Source organism: Phyllobates terribilis, unplaced genomic scaffold, assembly GCF_046119375.1.
Source record: "Phyllobates terribilis strain yellow unplaced genomic scaffold, ASM4611937v1 Scaffold_11__3_contigs__length_659146591, whole genome shotgun sequence".
NCBI classification, from domain to species: domain Eukaryota; kingdom Metazoa; phylum Chordata; class Amphibia; order Anura; family Dendrobatidae; genus Phyllobates; species Phyllobates terribilis.
Genome location: NW_027362771.1, coordinates 164,194,025 through 164,208,487, shown reverse-complemented (window position 1 = coordinate 164,208,487; position 14,463 = coordinate 164,194,025). Strand labels below are relative to the sequence as shown.

At 43.4% G+C, this 14,463-nt stretch overlaps 1 protein-coding gene across 2 annotated transcripts in view; it reads right to left on the bottom strand.

Annotated features, from left to right (window-relative positions):
- Positions 1 to 14,463, bottom strand: part of MYRFL (myelin regulatory factor like) — a 257,278-nt gene that overhangs the window by 88,291 nt on the left and 154,524 nt on the right. For both annotated transcript variants that reach the window (XM_073651778.1, XM_073651777.1), the window contains 3 exons: positions 13,264 to 13,427; positions 11,967 to 12,027; positions 9,414 to 9,493 (listed from right to left, as the gene is read on the bottom strand). In XM_073651778.1, coding sequence (XP_073507879.1) covers positions 9,414 to 9,493; positions 11,967 to 12,027; positions 13,264 to 13,427 — 305 coding nt within the window. The remainder of the gene's footprint in view (positions 1 to 9,413; positions 9,494 to 11,966; positions 12,028 to 13,263; positions 13,428 to 14,463) is intronic.

The window sequence follows — 14,463 nt, the reverse complement described above, 5'->3', positions numbered from 1 at the left end:
GAGGAGTGTCAGCTCCAGTAAAGAGGGAAATAGGAGAGTAGGGCAGGCCAGGCAGGTGCTGGTAGTGGGGGACTCAATTATTAGGGGAACAGATAGGGCAATCTGTCACAAAGACAGGGATCGTCGAACAGTGTGCTGCCCACCTGGCGCTCGAGTCCGGCACATCGCTGATCGGGTTGACAGATTACTGGGAGGGGCTGGTGAGGACCCAGCGGTCATGGTGCACATTGGCACAAATGACAAAGTTAGAGGTAGGTGGAAGGTCCTTAAAGATGATTTCAGGGAATTAGGCTGCAAGCTGAAAGCAAGGACCTACAAGGTGGTATTCTCTGAAATACTACCAGTACCACGTGCCACGCCAGAGAGGCAACGGGAGATTAGGGAGATAAATAAGTGGCTCAAGAACTGGTGTAGGAAGGAGGGATTTGGGTTCCTGGAGAACTGGGCCGACTTCTCAGTTGGCTACAGACTCTACGCTAGGGACCGGCTGCAACTTAATGGGGAGGGTGCAGCTGTGCTGGGGGAGAAAATGGCTAGAAGGTTGGAGGAGTGTTTAAACTAGGGATTGGGGGGGAGGGTATTCATTTTATAGGTGGGGAAGATAGTGCAGATAGTGACCTGGGCACAAATAAAGAAATTGGAGGTGGGGTTAGAACAGTCAATAAAGTAAGAAGGAATAGAGGTACAGACAGATACATAAAATGCATGTACACTAATGCCAGAAGCCTCACCAACAAAATGGAGGAATTAGAATTAATTTTGTTGGAAAATAATTATGACATGGTAGGGATATCTGAGACGTGGCTGGACGAGAGCCATGACTGGGCAATTAATTTACAGGGCTATAGTCTGTTCAGAAATGACCGTACAAACAAGCGAGGGGGGGGTGTTTATATGTAAAATCATCCTTAAAACCTGTCTTGCGGGAGGATATATGTGAATCTAATGAAAATGTAGAGTCCCTGTGGGTGGAGATAAGGGGAGGTGGAAAAAATAATAAATTACTGATAGGGGTTTGTTATAAGTCTCCAAAATTAATGGAAGTAGCGGAGAATATCCTCGTAAAGCAAATAGATGAAGCAGCGACTCAAGGAGAAGTCATTATTATGGGAGACTTCAACTACCCTGAAATACATTGGGGGACAGAAACATGTAGTTCAAGCAAAGGAAATAGGTTTTTGACTACTATGAGAGACAATTACCTTTCACAACTTGTTCAGGACCCAACAAGAAGTGGGGCACTGCTAGACCTAATATTAACCAATAGGCCAGACCGCATATCAAATATACGAGTTGGGGGTCACTTGGGTAATAGTGATCACAAAATAATACGTTTTCATGCAACCTTTAATAAGATGTGTAGTAGAGGGGTTACAAGGACACTAAACTTCAGGAAGGCTAATTTCCAACGGTTAAGAGATGATCTTAGTGCAATAAACTGGGACGATATCCTGAGACATAAAGCTACACAAAGCAAATGGGAGACATTTATTAACATCCTGAATAGGACCTGTGCACAATATATACCCCTTGGGAATAAACATGCTAGAAATAGGAGGAAACCACTATGGCTAAATAGAGCTGTAAGGGGCGCAATAAGTGACAAAAAGAAAGCATTTAGAGAACTAAAGCAAGTAGGTAGTGATGAGGCATTAAATAAATATAGAAAATTAAATAAATTATGTAAAAAACAAATCAAGGCAGCAAAGATTGAGGCAGAGAGAATCATTGCCAGAGAAAGTAAAAATAACTCCAAAATATTCTTTAACTACATAAATAGTAAAAAACTAAAAAATGATAGTGTTGGCCCCCTTAAAAATAGTCTGGGTGAAATGGTGGATGAGGATGAGGAAAAAGCCAATATGCTAAATGATTTTTTTTCAACCGTATTTACACAAGAAAATCACATGACAGAAAACATGATTAGTGATAACAAAAATTCTCCAGTAAATGTCACTTGCTTAACCCAGCAGGAAGTACGGCGGCGTCTAAAAATCACTAAAGTTGACAAATCCTCGGGCCCGGATGGGATACACCCGCGAGTACTGCAGGAATTAAGTAACATCATAGATAGACCATTATTTTTAATCTTTAAAGATTCCATAATAACAGGGTCTGTACCACAGGACTGGCGTATAGCAAATGTGGTGCCAATATTCAAAAAGGGGACAAAAACTGAACTTGGAAATTATAGGCCAGTAAGCTTAACCTCTACTGTGGGTAAAATCCTGGAGGGTTTCCTAAGAGATGCTATGATAGAGTATCTGAAGAAGAATAACCTCATGACCAAATATCAACATGGGTTTACGAGGGACCGTTCCTGTCAAACTAATCTGATCAGTTTTTATGAGGAGGCAAGTTCTGGACTGGACTGAAATGCAGTGGATGTTGTGTATATGGACTTTTCAAAAGCTTTTGATATGGTTCCACACAAAAGGTTGATACATAAAATGAGAACAATGGGGATAGGGGAAAATATATGTATGTGGGTTAAGAATTGGCTCAGTGATAGGAAACAAAGGGTGGTTATTAATAGAAAACACTCAGACTGGGTCTCAGTTAACAGTGGGGTACCACAGGGGTCAGTATTGGGCCCCCTTCTTTTTAACATATTTATTAATGACCTTGTAGGGGGCATACAGAGTAATATTTCAATATTTGCAGATGACACTAAATTCTGCAGGGTAATCAATACAGAGGAGGACAATTTTATATTACAGGAGGATCTATGTAAACTAGAAGCTTGGGCTGATAAATGGCAAATGAGCTTTAATGGTGATAAATGTAAGGTAATGCACTTGGGCAGATGAAATAAAATGTATAATTATATGCTTAATTGTAAAACACTGGGCAAAACTGTAACTGAAAAAGACCTGGGTGTATTGGTGGACGACAAGCTCACGTTTAGTGGCCAATGTCAGGCTGCTGCTGCAAAGGCAAATAAAATAATGGGATGCATTAAAAGAGGCATAGATGCTCATGAGGAGAACATAATTTTACCTCTATACAAGTCATTAGTGCGACCACACTTAGAATACTGTGTACAGTTCTGGTCTCCGGTGTATAAGAAAGACATAGCTGAACTACAGCGGGTGCAGAGAAGAGCGACCAAGGTTATTAGAGGACTGGGGGTCTACAATACCAAGACAGGTTATTACACTTGGGGTTATTTACTGTGGAAAAAAGAAGGCTTAGGGGTGATCTTATTATGTGGAGCTTAGTGTTTGCCACATGGGTTTTTTTTGCCTTCCTCTGGATCAACAAGTTAGGCTATGGGTTGAACTAGATGGACTTAGTCTTCCTTCAACCTTAAAAACTATGTTACTATGTTACTATGTAGTGTGTTTACCCCAAGAATCAGTACTAGTGATGATTGAGCACTAAAATGCTTGAGTGCTCGGTTCTCGAATCGAGCAGGTCGGATGCTCGGATGGGCTCGACTCGAGTAACGAGTATAATGGATGTCAATGGGAAACTCAAGCATTTTTCCGGAAGACCCTACCAGGAGGGCTGGTGTTGGCAGGAAAATCACTGAAATGGATGGAAACAGGGCCCAAATGGAATGGGAACAGCATGGAGAAGACAACTGGATGCATCTTTGACTTTCAGATCACTGCTGGAAACAATGTTGTCAGAGTACTACGCAACTTTTAGAGACTGACAATAAAACATATAAAACTGAAGAGAAAATAGATTTTCAGGAAAAAATGTAAGGGAACATTCTTTGCTGCATAATGACTTGTATATTAAGGCAAAATTAAAAAGAGGGAAAAAAAAGCCTCCTCCGCCCCTTAATAGCCAGGCCATCTCTCACCATATTTCGCCGTCGCCTATGACTACAGTGGATGACATAGTCACCAGTAAATGTAATTTTAACATTTTGCTACCTTATCTGGGCATGCGGTGTGTGTGACATGGTCAGACACATCCTGTTTAATTTATGAAGGAAGGAGTCTGAACTCGCAAAGCCTATGCGGACAATGCAACAACTGACAAAAATTATAAGGAAGAGGGACTCCGATACACTCTGTATTAGACATAAAGGAGGGCATCATACACATTCTGTTCAAATTGTTAGGTAGTGGGACTCATAGACTCATAAAGGCTATGCACTAAGTGCAAGGGCTGCAAAAAATTAGAAAGAGGAACTGCAATATACTCAGGAGGACAAAAAATTTGAACGAGTGTTACATGATGATCCTATAAAAATTTGAAGTGAGGGACGCATAATGACCCTATAAAATTTGGAAAGAGTGACACATAATGAACCTCTATACATTTGGAGAGAGTGATGCATAATGACCCTCTAAACATTTGGAGAGAGTGATGCATAATGACCCTCTAAACATTTGGAGAGATTGACGCATAATGACCCTATAAGCATTTGGAGAGAGTTGCGAATAATGACCCTCTAAACATTTGGAGAGAGGGACGCATAATAGCCCTCCACCAATTTGGAGAGAGTGATGCATAATGACCCTCTAACAATTTGGAGACAGTGACGCCTAATGACCCTCTAAACATTTGGAGAGAATGACGCATAATGACCCTATATAGGTTGTTACCGAGGGCCGCCTGATGACCCTATAAAGATTTTGAGTGAGGGCCGCCTGATGACCGTATAAAGATTTTGAGTGAGGGCCACCTGATGACCCTATAAAGATTTTGGGTGAGGGCTGCCTGATGATCCTATAAAGATATTGAGTGAGGGCAACCTGATGACCCTATAAAGATTTTAAGTGAGGGGCGCATGATGACCCAATAAAGATTTTGAGTGAGGGCCGCCTGTTGACCTTATAAAGATTTTGAGTGAGGGCCACGTGATGACCCTATAAAGATTTTGATTAAGGGCTGCCTGATTACCCTGTTTATATGGTGGAAGAGGATGAGGACAAGAAAAAGAAGAAACCATGAACCGTATACCCTTGTTTGGGTGGGAAGGGGTGCCTGGGAATACACCAGAAAAAAAAGGAACATTTGAATTGGCTTTATGTTTTGCTGCTGTCATCCGGTGGGGTTGAAAAGTCTGGGCCAATCCAGGCCTTGTTCATTTTGATAAGAGTCAGCCTGTCAGTATTTTCATTTGATAGGCGGATGCACCTATCAGTTATTATGCCCCCCAGCAGCACTAAAAACCCGTTCTGACAAAACGCTAGGGGCAGGTCAGGCCAGCACCTTCAAGGCATAGAGGGACAGTTCATGCCACGTGTCCAGCTTGGATACCCAATAGTTGTACTGCAAAGAGGAATCACGAAGGATGCTGGTACGGTCGACCGGGTACTCCTTCACCATCTTCAAAAACTTTTCCCTCCTTGTCAGACTACCCCGCACATCAGGGCATGGGCACTGGGAGGGTCTAATGAAGTTGTCCCAGACCTATGGAAAAGAAGTAGGCCTTACCAACACCAGTTCAGATTACCAATGCACAAGCAGAAAGCAGATGACCCCCATGATAAAGGCGGGGGCAGCACAGGTGCAGAATACTGATGCGACAGCCACCCCCTCCATGAATTGGCAGATATGTGAGTGGCTGTGTAGTACTACAATTGCAGACAGATGGGGCTTGCATAGGACGCCAGTCACACAGATAGGTGTGATGCACAGTGTATGGCTTACAGCCTATTAATGACGCCCATAATTTTAAATCAAGCTGGCTGTCCAGCACTATATAAGTGCACCACACAGGACAGACGCCCCAATTCACCCAACCAACACTAAAGGGCCTGCCTACATCCTGAAAATGATGAAAAATGTGCAATAAAGTTCTCCTTGTAGCATGGGTCGAGAAGGGTGAACAACCGGTAATCAGTGTTGGCCAAAATTTGTATAACACGAGAGTCATGGGAAAGGCAGCGGAACATAAAGTTAGCCATGTGTGCCAGACTCCCAACAGGTAAGACTTCTCTGTCCCCATCAGGAGGATGACTCTCCATCTCCTTCTCCATCTCGTCCTCTTCAGCCCATCCACACTGAACAGACGGGATGAAGCTGGTGTGGGTAGTACCCTCTGTAGTGCAGGCAACCATCTGCTGTTCCTGCTCCTCCTCATTATCACCCAATCCGTGCTGAGAAGATAAGATGAGAATGGACTGAGTAGTATCACCCTGTATACTTTCTTCCTCCCTCTCCACCTGGTCCACATGCAAAGCTTCCTCTTTAATTGCGAGTGGCGAGCGTTTCAGTAGACACAGAAGTGGGATGATTACGCTGATTATGGCGTCATCGATGCTCACCATCTAGGTTGATTCCTCAAAGTTTTGAAGAACCTCACAGATGTCAGACATTCATTCACAATCGTCGGTTGTTATGTGCAGAGGCTGACCAGAATACCGACAGGCATGTTGTAGCTGGTATTCAACTACAGCCCTCTGCTGCTAACAAAGCCTTGCCAATATACTGCCAGAGTGGTGGCAGCGGTATCTGACTTGCAAATGGGTGCACACACTGCGTACCTTCACAAGTAGCTCAGGCAAATCTGGTAGGTATTCAGAAACCGCTGAACCACTAAGTTGAGCACGTGGGCCAGGTATGGTATGTGTGCGAGCCTGCCAAGCTTCAGAGCTGCCACCAGGTTACCGCCATTATCACACATGACCATGCATGGTTTTAGGTTCAGCGGTGAGAGCCACGGATCTGTCTGGTCTGTTATACCTTTCAACAACTCTGCGGCAGTGTGCTGTTTGACACCTAAACAAATTAGTTTCAGCAGATTCTGTTGCCGCTTCACTGAGGCAGTGCTGCAGTGCTTCCAGCTTTCGACTGATATGGATGACAATTTGGAGATGGAGGATGAGGAGGAAGAGGGGGTGCAGGAAATGGTGTAGGAGGTGGAGGAAACCTTGATGTAACTAAGGTCCGTAATCCTCGGTGTCTGTAGCACGTATGATGTCCCAGGGTCTGACACGGTCCTGGCATCCACTAGGTTCACCCAGTGTGCCATCAGGGAAATATAGCATCCCTGGCCACAAGCACTTGTCCATGTGTCGGTCAATAAAGGGGTTTTCCCATGAACAAAAGTTAATTTTAATCAATAGATCTAGGAATGATAATAATTTCCACAATTGTATGTGATTAAATAAAATGTTCCTGTGCAGAAATAATCTTATAAATGTGCCCCTGCTGTCTACTGTGTAATGGCTGTGTCTGACCATGCAGGTACATGGTCTGATCATACCCCTTGTCCTGGACAGGGAAGGAAGCAAAAGAGTATACAGATATTACATCGCGGGATCACAGCTGATTCTTTCTTTGAAGTAAAACATTGTTTAAAAACAGGCAGTGAAATGTTTTACCTCACAAAAAGAATCAGCTGTGATCTTGTGCTGTAATGTCTGTATACTCCTTTGCTTCCTCCCCTACCCAGGAGATGTGGTATGATCAGACCATGTTCCTGTATGGTCAGACACAGCCATTACACAGTACACGGCAGGGACACATTTATAAGATTATCTCAGCACAGGAACATTTTATTTAAACACATCCAATTGTTGAAGTTATTATAATTCCAAGATCTATTGATTAAAATGAACTTTCGTTCGTGGGAAAACCCCTTTACGTGGACCTTCAAAGTAACTGCGTTGGTCAGGGCTTGGGACACTTGCTTGTATAAGGTGGGGCTAGCACACCGGGAAAAATAGTGACAGCTGGGACCAAGTACCAAAGAACGGCTGCTGTCATACAGTTGCGGAAAGCCTCAGTGTCCACAAGCCTAAATGGCAACATTTCCAGGGTAAGCAGTCTGGAAATGTGCCTGTTTAGTGTTTGGGCATGTGGGTGGCTGGGTATTTACGCTTGCGTTGCAAGGCCTTGGGTAATGATAGCTGAATGCTGCGCTGGGACAAGGAATTGAACATATTTGCTAATGGTGCTTGAGAATGTTCAATGACAGGTGCAGGGTGGGAGGTATCTGCTCCTGCGCCATGGACAGGGGATTAGCAAGCATGTAGCACAGGGGACGAGGCAGTGGTGTCACCAGCAGACACTGATTGTGGACCCAGGCGTTCGGCCCATTTAGTCGGGTGCTTTGATGACATGAGCATGCTGGCAGTGGTCAGGCTGGTAGTAGTCAGGCCCCTCCTGAACTTGGTACAGCACAGGTTGCAAACGACTATTAATTTTTTAATCTGCACATTCTTTAAAAAAGCGCCAGACTGGGAACAGTTGCCCGCCTTCTCCCTCTGGCCACCCCACTGCCTCTTCCTGCATGTTGCGGTGCTTCTAATCTATCACCCTCTGCACTGATGGCCTTGCTCTCCATGGCACCTTCCCAAGTAGGGTCAGTGACTTCATCATCCAACACCTCGTCTTCCACTTCCGCACTCTGGTCCTCCTGACTTGTTGACTTAACAACATCACTTGTTGGCAACTGTGTCTCATCATCATCTACCTCTTGAGACACTTATTAACATTCTCCACCATTGTCTTCTGACCATGGCTGCTCAAATATTTGGGCATCACTACAAATAAGTTCCTCATATCCCTCTTGAAACATTTGGGGGAGAGAGACCAGAATCAAAAATTGGAAATGTAATGAGCTTCTCGGAGTGTCCGAGTGTGGTATCACTTGTCTTCTGGGAGTCACAATGGTGGGACGAAGGAGAATCAGGGTGAGGATTATGTGGTCCAGACTCTTGGCTAGTGAGACTGGACTGTGTGGAAGACAGGATGGTGCTGGGAAACATACTGGAAGCATTCTCTGCCATCCAACCGACCACCTGTTCTGGCTTCAAGTGTGGTGTGCTGCGCTGCATTAGTAGATAACTTCTACTGCTACTGCTACTACACATTAATGGTCTGCATGTGCTTGTTTTGAGTGTGCACTGGTATCATTATATTTGCATATAGAGATAATAGTGCATTTGAACAAGCTCGGGAATGTGGGAGCCGTTATTAGGAGAACTGCCCTGTAAACTGCAAATGCAGGGGGATTGTGACTCTACAGGAATGATAAGAGCTCAGGAGTTGAGAAGGCGAAAGTGGGAGGTGAGTAGCTATCAATAGGCAGGGAAGAGCTGACTGGTATGTTAGGAGTAAACTCCACTTCTGGACTGTAACTACTGAGCACACTTGGTCAGGCACTAGTAGCCGAGCATGCAAACAAGCTGTACACTATGTAAGACAAAAGTTCTCATATTAGGAGAATGACAGCAGATTGGAAAAAAAGAGATTGCAAGCTTGCTTATATTCATGTTGTTTAACTAACTAAAACAATTTAATAGCATGAGAATACCTCTTTAAGTCTGGACCCTTGTTGTCATGGTATTTCTGGGTCTCAATCATATCACAAATTTATGGCAGATGAGGTAGATTTGTCATAAATGTATAAGATGATAATGACCCCTTTACCACTTATAGCTTTATTAAAATAAAGGGTTGTACAGTTGTTAAAATTATTTCTATTTTCAGTTATTTACCAAAGTGCCATAACAGAGATCAAAGCAATTACAGTAGTTTGAAAAATCCTTCTAGAACATTGCTGTTGCTTAGTTGGAACCTGAAAATTAAAGAGAAAAATAAAATCAGAATGTATAATGTGTGTAAGCTGAACTATACTATCATATAAAGTAACTGAAATCAAAAAGTCTAATCTGTGTTTTTCAGGATTATAAAACATTTGGACACTAAGGCTGGCCACATACAGTGGGGAAAAAAGTATTTAGTCAGCCACCAATTGTCCAAGTTCTCCCACTTAAAAAGATGAGAGAGGCCTGTAATTGACATCATCGGTAGACCTCAACTGTGACAGAAAAAATGAGAAAACAAATCCTGAAAATCACATTGTCTGATTTGGAAAGAAATTTTTGTTAAAATTTTGGTGGAAAATAAGTATTTGGTCAATTACAATCAAGCAAGATTTCTGGCTCTCACAGACCTGTAACTTCTTCTTTAAGAGGCTCCACTGTCCTCCACTCATTACCTGTAATACTGGCACCTGTTTGAACTTGTTATCAGTATAAAAGACACCTGTCCGCAACCTCAAATAGTCACACACCAAACTCCACTATGGTGAAGACCAAAGAGCTGTCGAAGGACACCTGAAACAAAATGGTAGCCTTGTACCAGACTAGGAAGACTGAATCTGCAATAGGCAATCACCTTGGTGTGAAGAAATCAACTGTGGGAGCAATAATTAGAAAATGGAAGACATATAAGACCCCTGATAATCTCTCTTGATCTGGGGCTCCACAAGAGCTCACCCCGTTGGGTCAAAATGATCTCAAGAACGGTGAGTAAAAATCCCAGAACCACACAGGGGGACCTAGTGAATGACATGCAGAAAGCTGGGACCACTGTTATACAGGCTACCATCAGTAACACACTACGCTGTCAGGGACTCAGATCCTGCAGTGCCAGACGTGTCCCCCTGCTTAAGCCATTACATGTCCGGGCCCGTCTGAAGTTTCCTAGAGAGCATTTGGGTGATCCAGAAGAGTATTGAGAGAATGTCATATGGTCAGATGAAACCAAAGTAGAACTGTTTGATAGAAACACATCTCGTCATGTTTGGAGGAGAAAGAATGCTGAGTTGCATCCAAAGAACACCATACCTACTGTGAAGCATGGGGGTGGCAACCTCATGCTTTGGGGCTGTTTGTCTGCCAAGGGACCAGGACGACTGATCCGTGTACATGAAAGAATGAATGCGACCATGTATTGTGAGATTTTGAGTGCAAACCTCCTTCCATCAGCAAGGCCATTGAAGATGAAACGTGGCTGGGTCTTTCAGCATGACAATGATCCCAAGCACACCACCAGGGCAACGAAAGAGTGGCTTCGTAAGAAGCATTTCAAGGTCCTGGAGTGGCCTAGCCAGACTCCAGATCTAAACCCTATAGAAAACCTTTGGAGGGAGTTGAAAATCCGTGTTGCCCAGTGACAGCCCCAAAACATGCAGATCTGCTCTAGAGGAGATTTGCATGGAGGAATGGGCCAACATACCAGCAACAGTGTGTGCCAACCTTGTGAAGACTTACAGAAAACGTTTGACCTCTGTCATTGCCAACAAAGGATATATAACAAAGTATTGAGATGAACTTTTGTAATTAACCAAATACTTATTTTCCACCAAAATTTGAAAAAAATTTCTTTCCAAATCAAACAATGTGATTTTCAGGATTTGTTTTCTCATTTTGTCTCTCATAGTTGAGGTCTACCTATGATGTCAATTACAGGCCTCTCTCATCTTTTTAAGTGGGAGAACTTGCACAATTGGTGGCTGACTAAATACTTTTTTTCACCACTGTATTTTAGATCTTATTCCAATATCCCTCCATGCACATGCATGCATGGTTGCGCTCAGTATGGAGCGGTGAGTGAGCCAGACCGCTCTGGTGGTGAATTAGCTCCCATAAGAATAAACGTAATAGGCCATGTTGAAATCCAACATGCCTGACTCTGATTTTCCCTAAAAAAGAAACCATACAGCCCACATACCTTTAGTATTAAATAGTGATGAACGAGCGAAGAGAGAATTTTTCCGTACTCTGAAAAAATGCTCTAGTTTGCCATTCACTTCCATTATGCTCGCTACTTGAGTAAAGTACCAAGCACTGGAGCATTTCAGTGCTCAATCAACACTAGTATTAAATTAAAGTATTAAATTAATGTACAGGTGCACAAATATGCTATGTGGCCAATATACTAACATACACATGCACAATGCGTCAGCACACTGCGACTAATGAATACATGAACTCCAATATTGCGGTAAAACGTTAAAATCGTCTACAGGCTCCTGGGATGTAAATCTTTTGCTGGTTTTATACTGGTATAATGATTTAGTTGTAAAGATTTTTTTTTAATATGTTTCATTATATTTTGGCCTTGCTGTTTATTACTATTGTCAAATTTTACCTACAGTGACAATATCATTCAGGTTTATTCTTCAAGTCTTAACAAGCCAGAGTTTAATAACAGCACCTTTTGGTGCAATATACTTGAAGGTCTTCCTTTTTTCTTCCACTAACCTTTTTTGCTTTTATTGGAGCTGCTTTCTTTTGGAGTGGGACATGGTTGACCTTGCTGAATCTGTAATAAGAGACCATATTTCGAGATTTTAAGGTATGCCATGTTCATTATACTCACAATGTCACAATCTGCCAGTTACTGTATGTTACTGACGCGCCCCCTGGGCCATGTTCAAGAGACACCCGGAGCCGGATCTGGATAGGGGTAGTAGTCTCGTGGCGGTGACCCGGTCCGTGCCCAGGGAGTCAGACTAAGTGGCGGTATATTAGCAGTATATGTAGGACGACTACGCCACCCGTTGAATGCAGCTATGGAGCTGCCGCTGCAGGGCAGACCGCTGAGGCCGGTGGAAGGATGGTGCAGCGTGGATGGTATAACCCCCAACGGGAGGGGTATGGCCTCAGGGCAGCCGACGTGGATGATGGGGGTAGCAGGAATCACTCAGAGACGATGCGGTGTAGTTCAGGGTCTTTACTGGTGACAAAGATAGACCCTCCCGGAGTACTGGCTAGCGGTCGGGGCCTGGTCAGTCCTTGAGCTGATGGGATCCCCCTTGGCCAGGCGGAGTTGTAGGCCTCCCCAACTAATTGTACTTTTCTGGCTACCTTGCTAGAGGCGGGTAAAGGTAGCCCACGTCCCTGAGTGTACCGTGTGGTGCTCACCCGTATGGCCGGTGACTCGGGGCCTTCTAGTAGCTTCCGCTCCACGACGGCGGTGCTGGTCCCACTCTTGTGACCGAGCCTTCGGGTTTCTGGGCCAGAGAACCTGAAATCCCCTGCCGGTCGGTTTCTGCTGCTGGGTAGGAGTTAGTCCCCACAGCCTCGGACTCCGGGTCCGGTAAGAAATCTTCAATCAGGGCGAGCTCTACAGCTTCCAGCCCTGACCTCCTCTTAGCACGACTCTCACAGAGCTCCTGATCTTTCTTTCCTATTACTGCTTCTCTTCTTCTCTCTACTCTTCTCACTAACCCTGCCTCAGCCCCAGGTTTATATAGGGGAAGTCCTTCCCCTCCCAGGACTGGGCAGGAGGTGTGGCATGCATAGGATTCCTGACCAAGAGACCTCCCACCTGCTCTCAGACATAACATTGCTGTTACTGTGGAAACCAGACCCCTGGGGTGCCACATTACATTCATTTATTCTCTGTAGGATAATAACATCCCACAGTACGTATTGCATTTCGACATTTTGCATTTTGTTCTAAAATTATTTTTAATTATTTAAAGTAATAATAATAATAATCCATGAATAATCCATGCATTTCGTTTCAGTAAGACTCCAATGAACGTTCTCTAACCTTGAAGGAGACCTTTCACTTGTGTTTTGCTTTAAGCTGCTTATTCGTTTTAATTTGGCAAGCTTTTGGTTCCACAGTTCAAGCTCCTCAATCCTCATTTCAAGGTTATTTGTCAGTTTACAGAGCTGTTTTACAGCGCCCACATTTTCCATAAAGATCTGGTCCTAAGAAAATATAGAAAAGAGTGTGTCATTCATTCTTCTATGTTACTGCTTTCCATTGCAGGGAGGCGGTCTGCAGACTGGAACAAGGCTTACACCATAACCTCTTCATAGATAGATATAGATATAGATGAACGATGTGCATTTTTCTACTGTTGCTATTTCTGTTGCCAACAAAGTGAGATCTAATTTAGAGGTGCAGAAGGTAAAATGTACTGCCCTCACTGTGTATGTAAATACCCCCCCCCCCTCCGATACCCAGCAAAAGCCCTTGTCCTCCAATCTATGCCTCTGACGAAATCTCCTTTTAATTAGTCTCTCTTTTCAGTTTTTACATAATTCTCAATGATCCATAATGCTCTTTAAGTTGGTCTATTATGATCTTGTTTATTTGCCCCAATTGACTTGCAGTTTACTTTTTAATCAGATAGAATAAGCCTTTTACCTTAGAAATCAATGGAATCATGTCATAAAAGAACTAACACCATTGTAAACAGAGAACTTTTTATGCGATAATTTGTCATGCAAATTACATATGTAAAGTTTGAAAATTACTAATTATATTCATTAACAAGTGAATTTTTTATGAGATTTACACAGATTGTCCAGTACTTTTATACTGATGATCTATCCTATCCAGTACCTTTATAGATCAGATGTTGAGCGGTCAGATGTAAACAGCGCACAGATCGGAATACTACACCTCCATACACTGTTTAGTGGCTGTTGAATGGTACTGCCTATTCGTTGTCATTCTCTTCAGAAGGAGTTGATCTGCAGGTCCCGGCAGTGGCCACTAAACAGTATACGGAACTATTCACTGGATATATGGTGATAAGGTGATGCACAGGTGATAATAGCTGATCGGTGGGGGTGCTAGGTGTCGAGCCCCACAAATTTGACATTGATGAGGAATCCATAGGATAGGTCATCAGTATTAGGATAGAGTCAGACAAGCGTATTGTTACAAATCGTAGTTCTGTGCTCCCACCTGGGAATGGAGCAGGTCGGGTGCTACACTACTCCGGTCGCAAGCGCA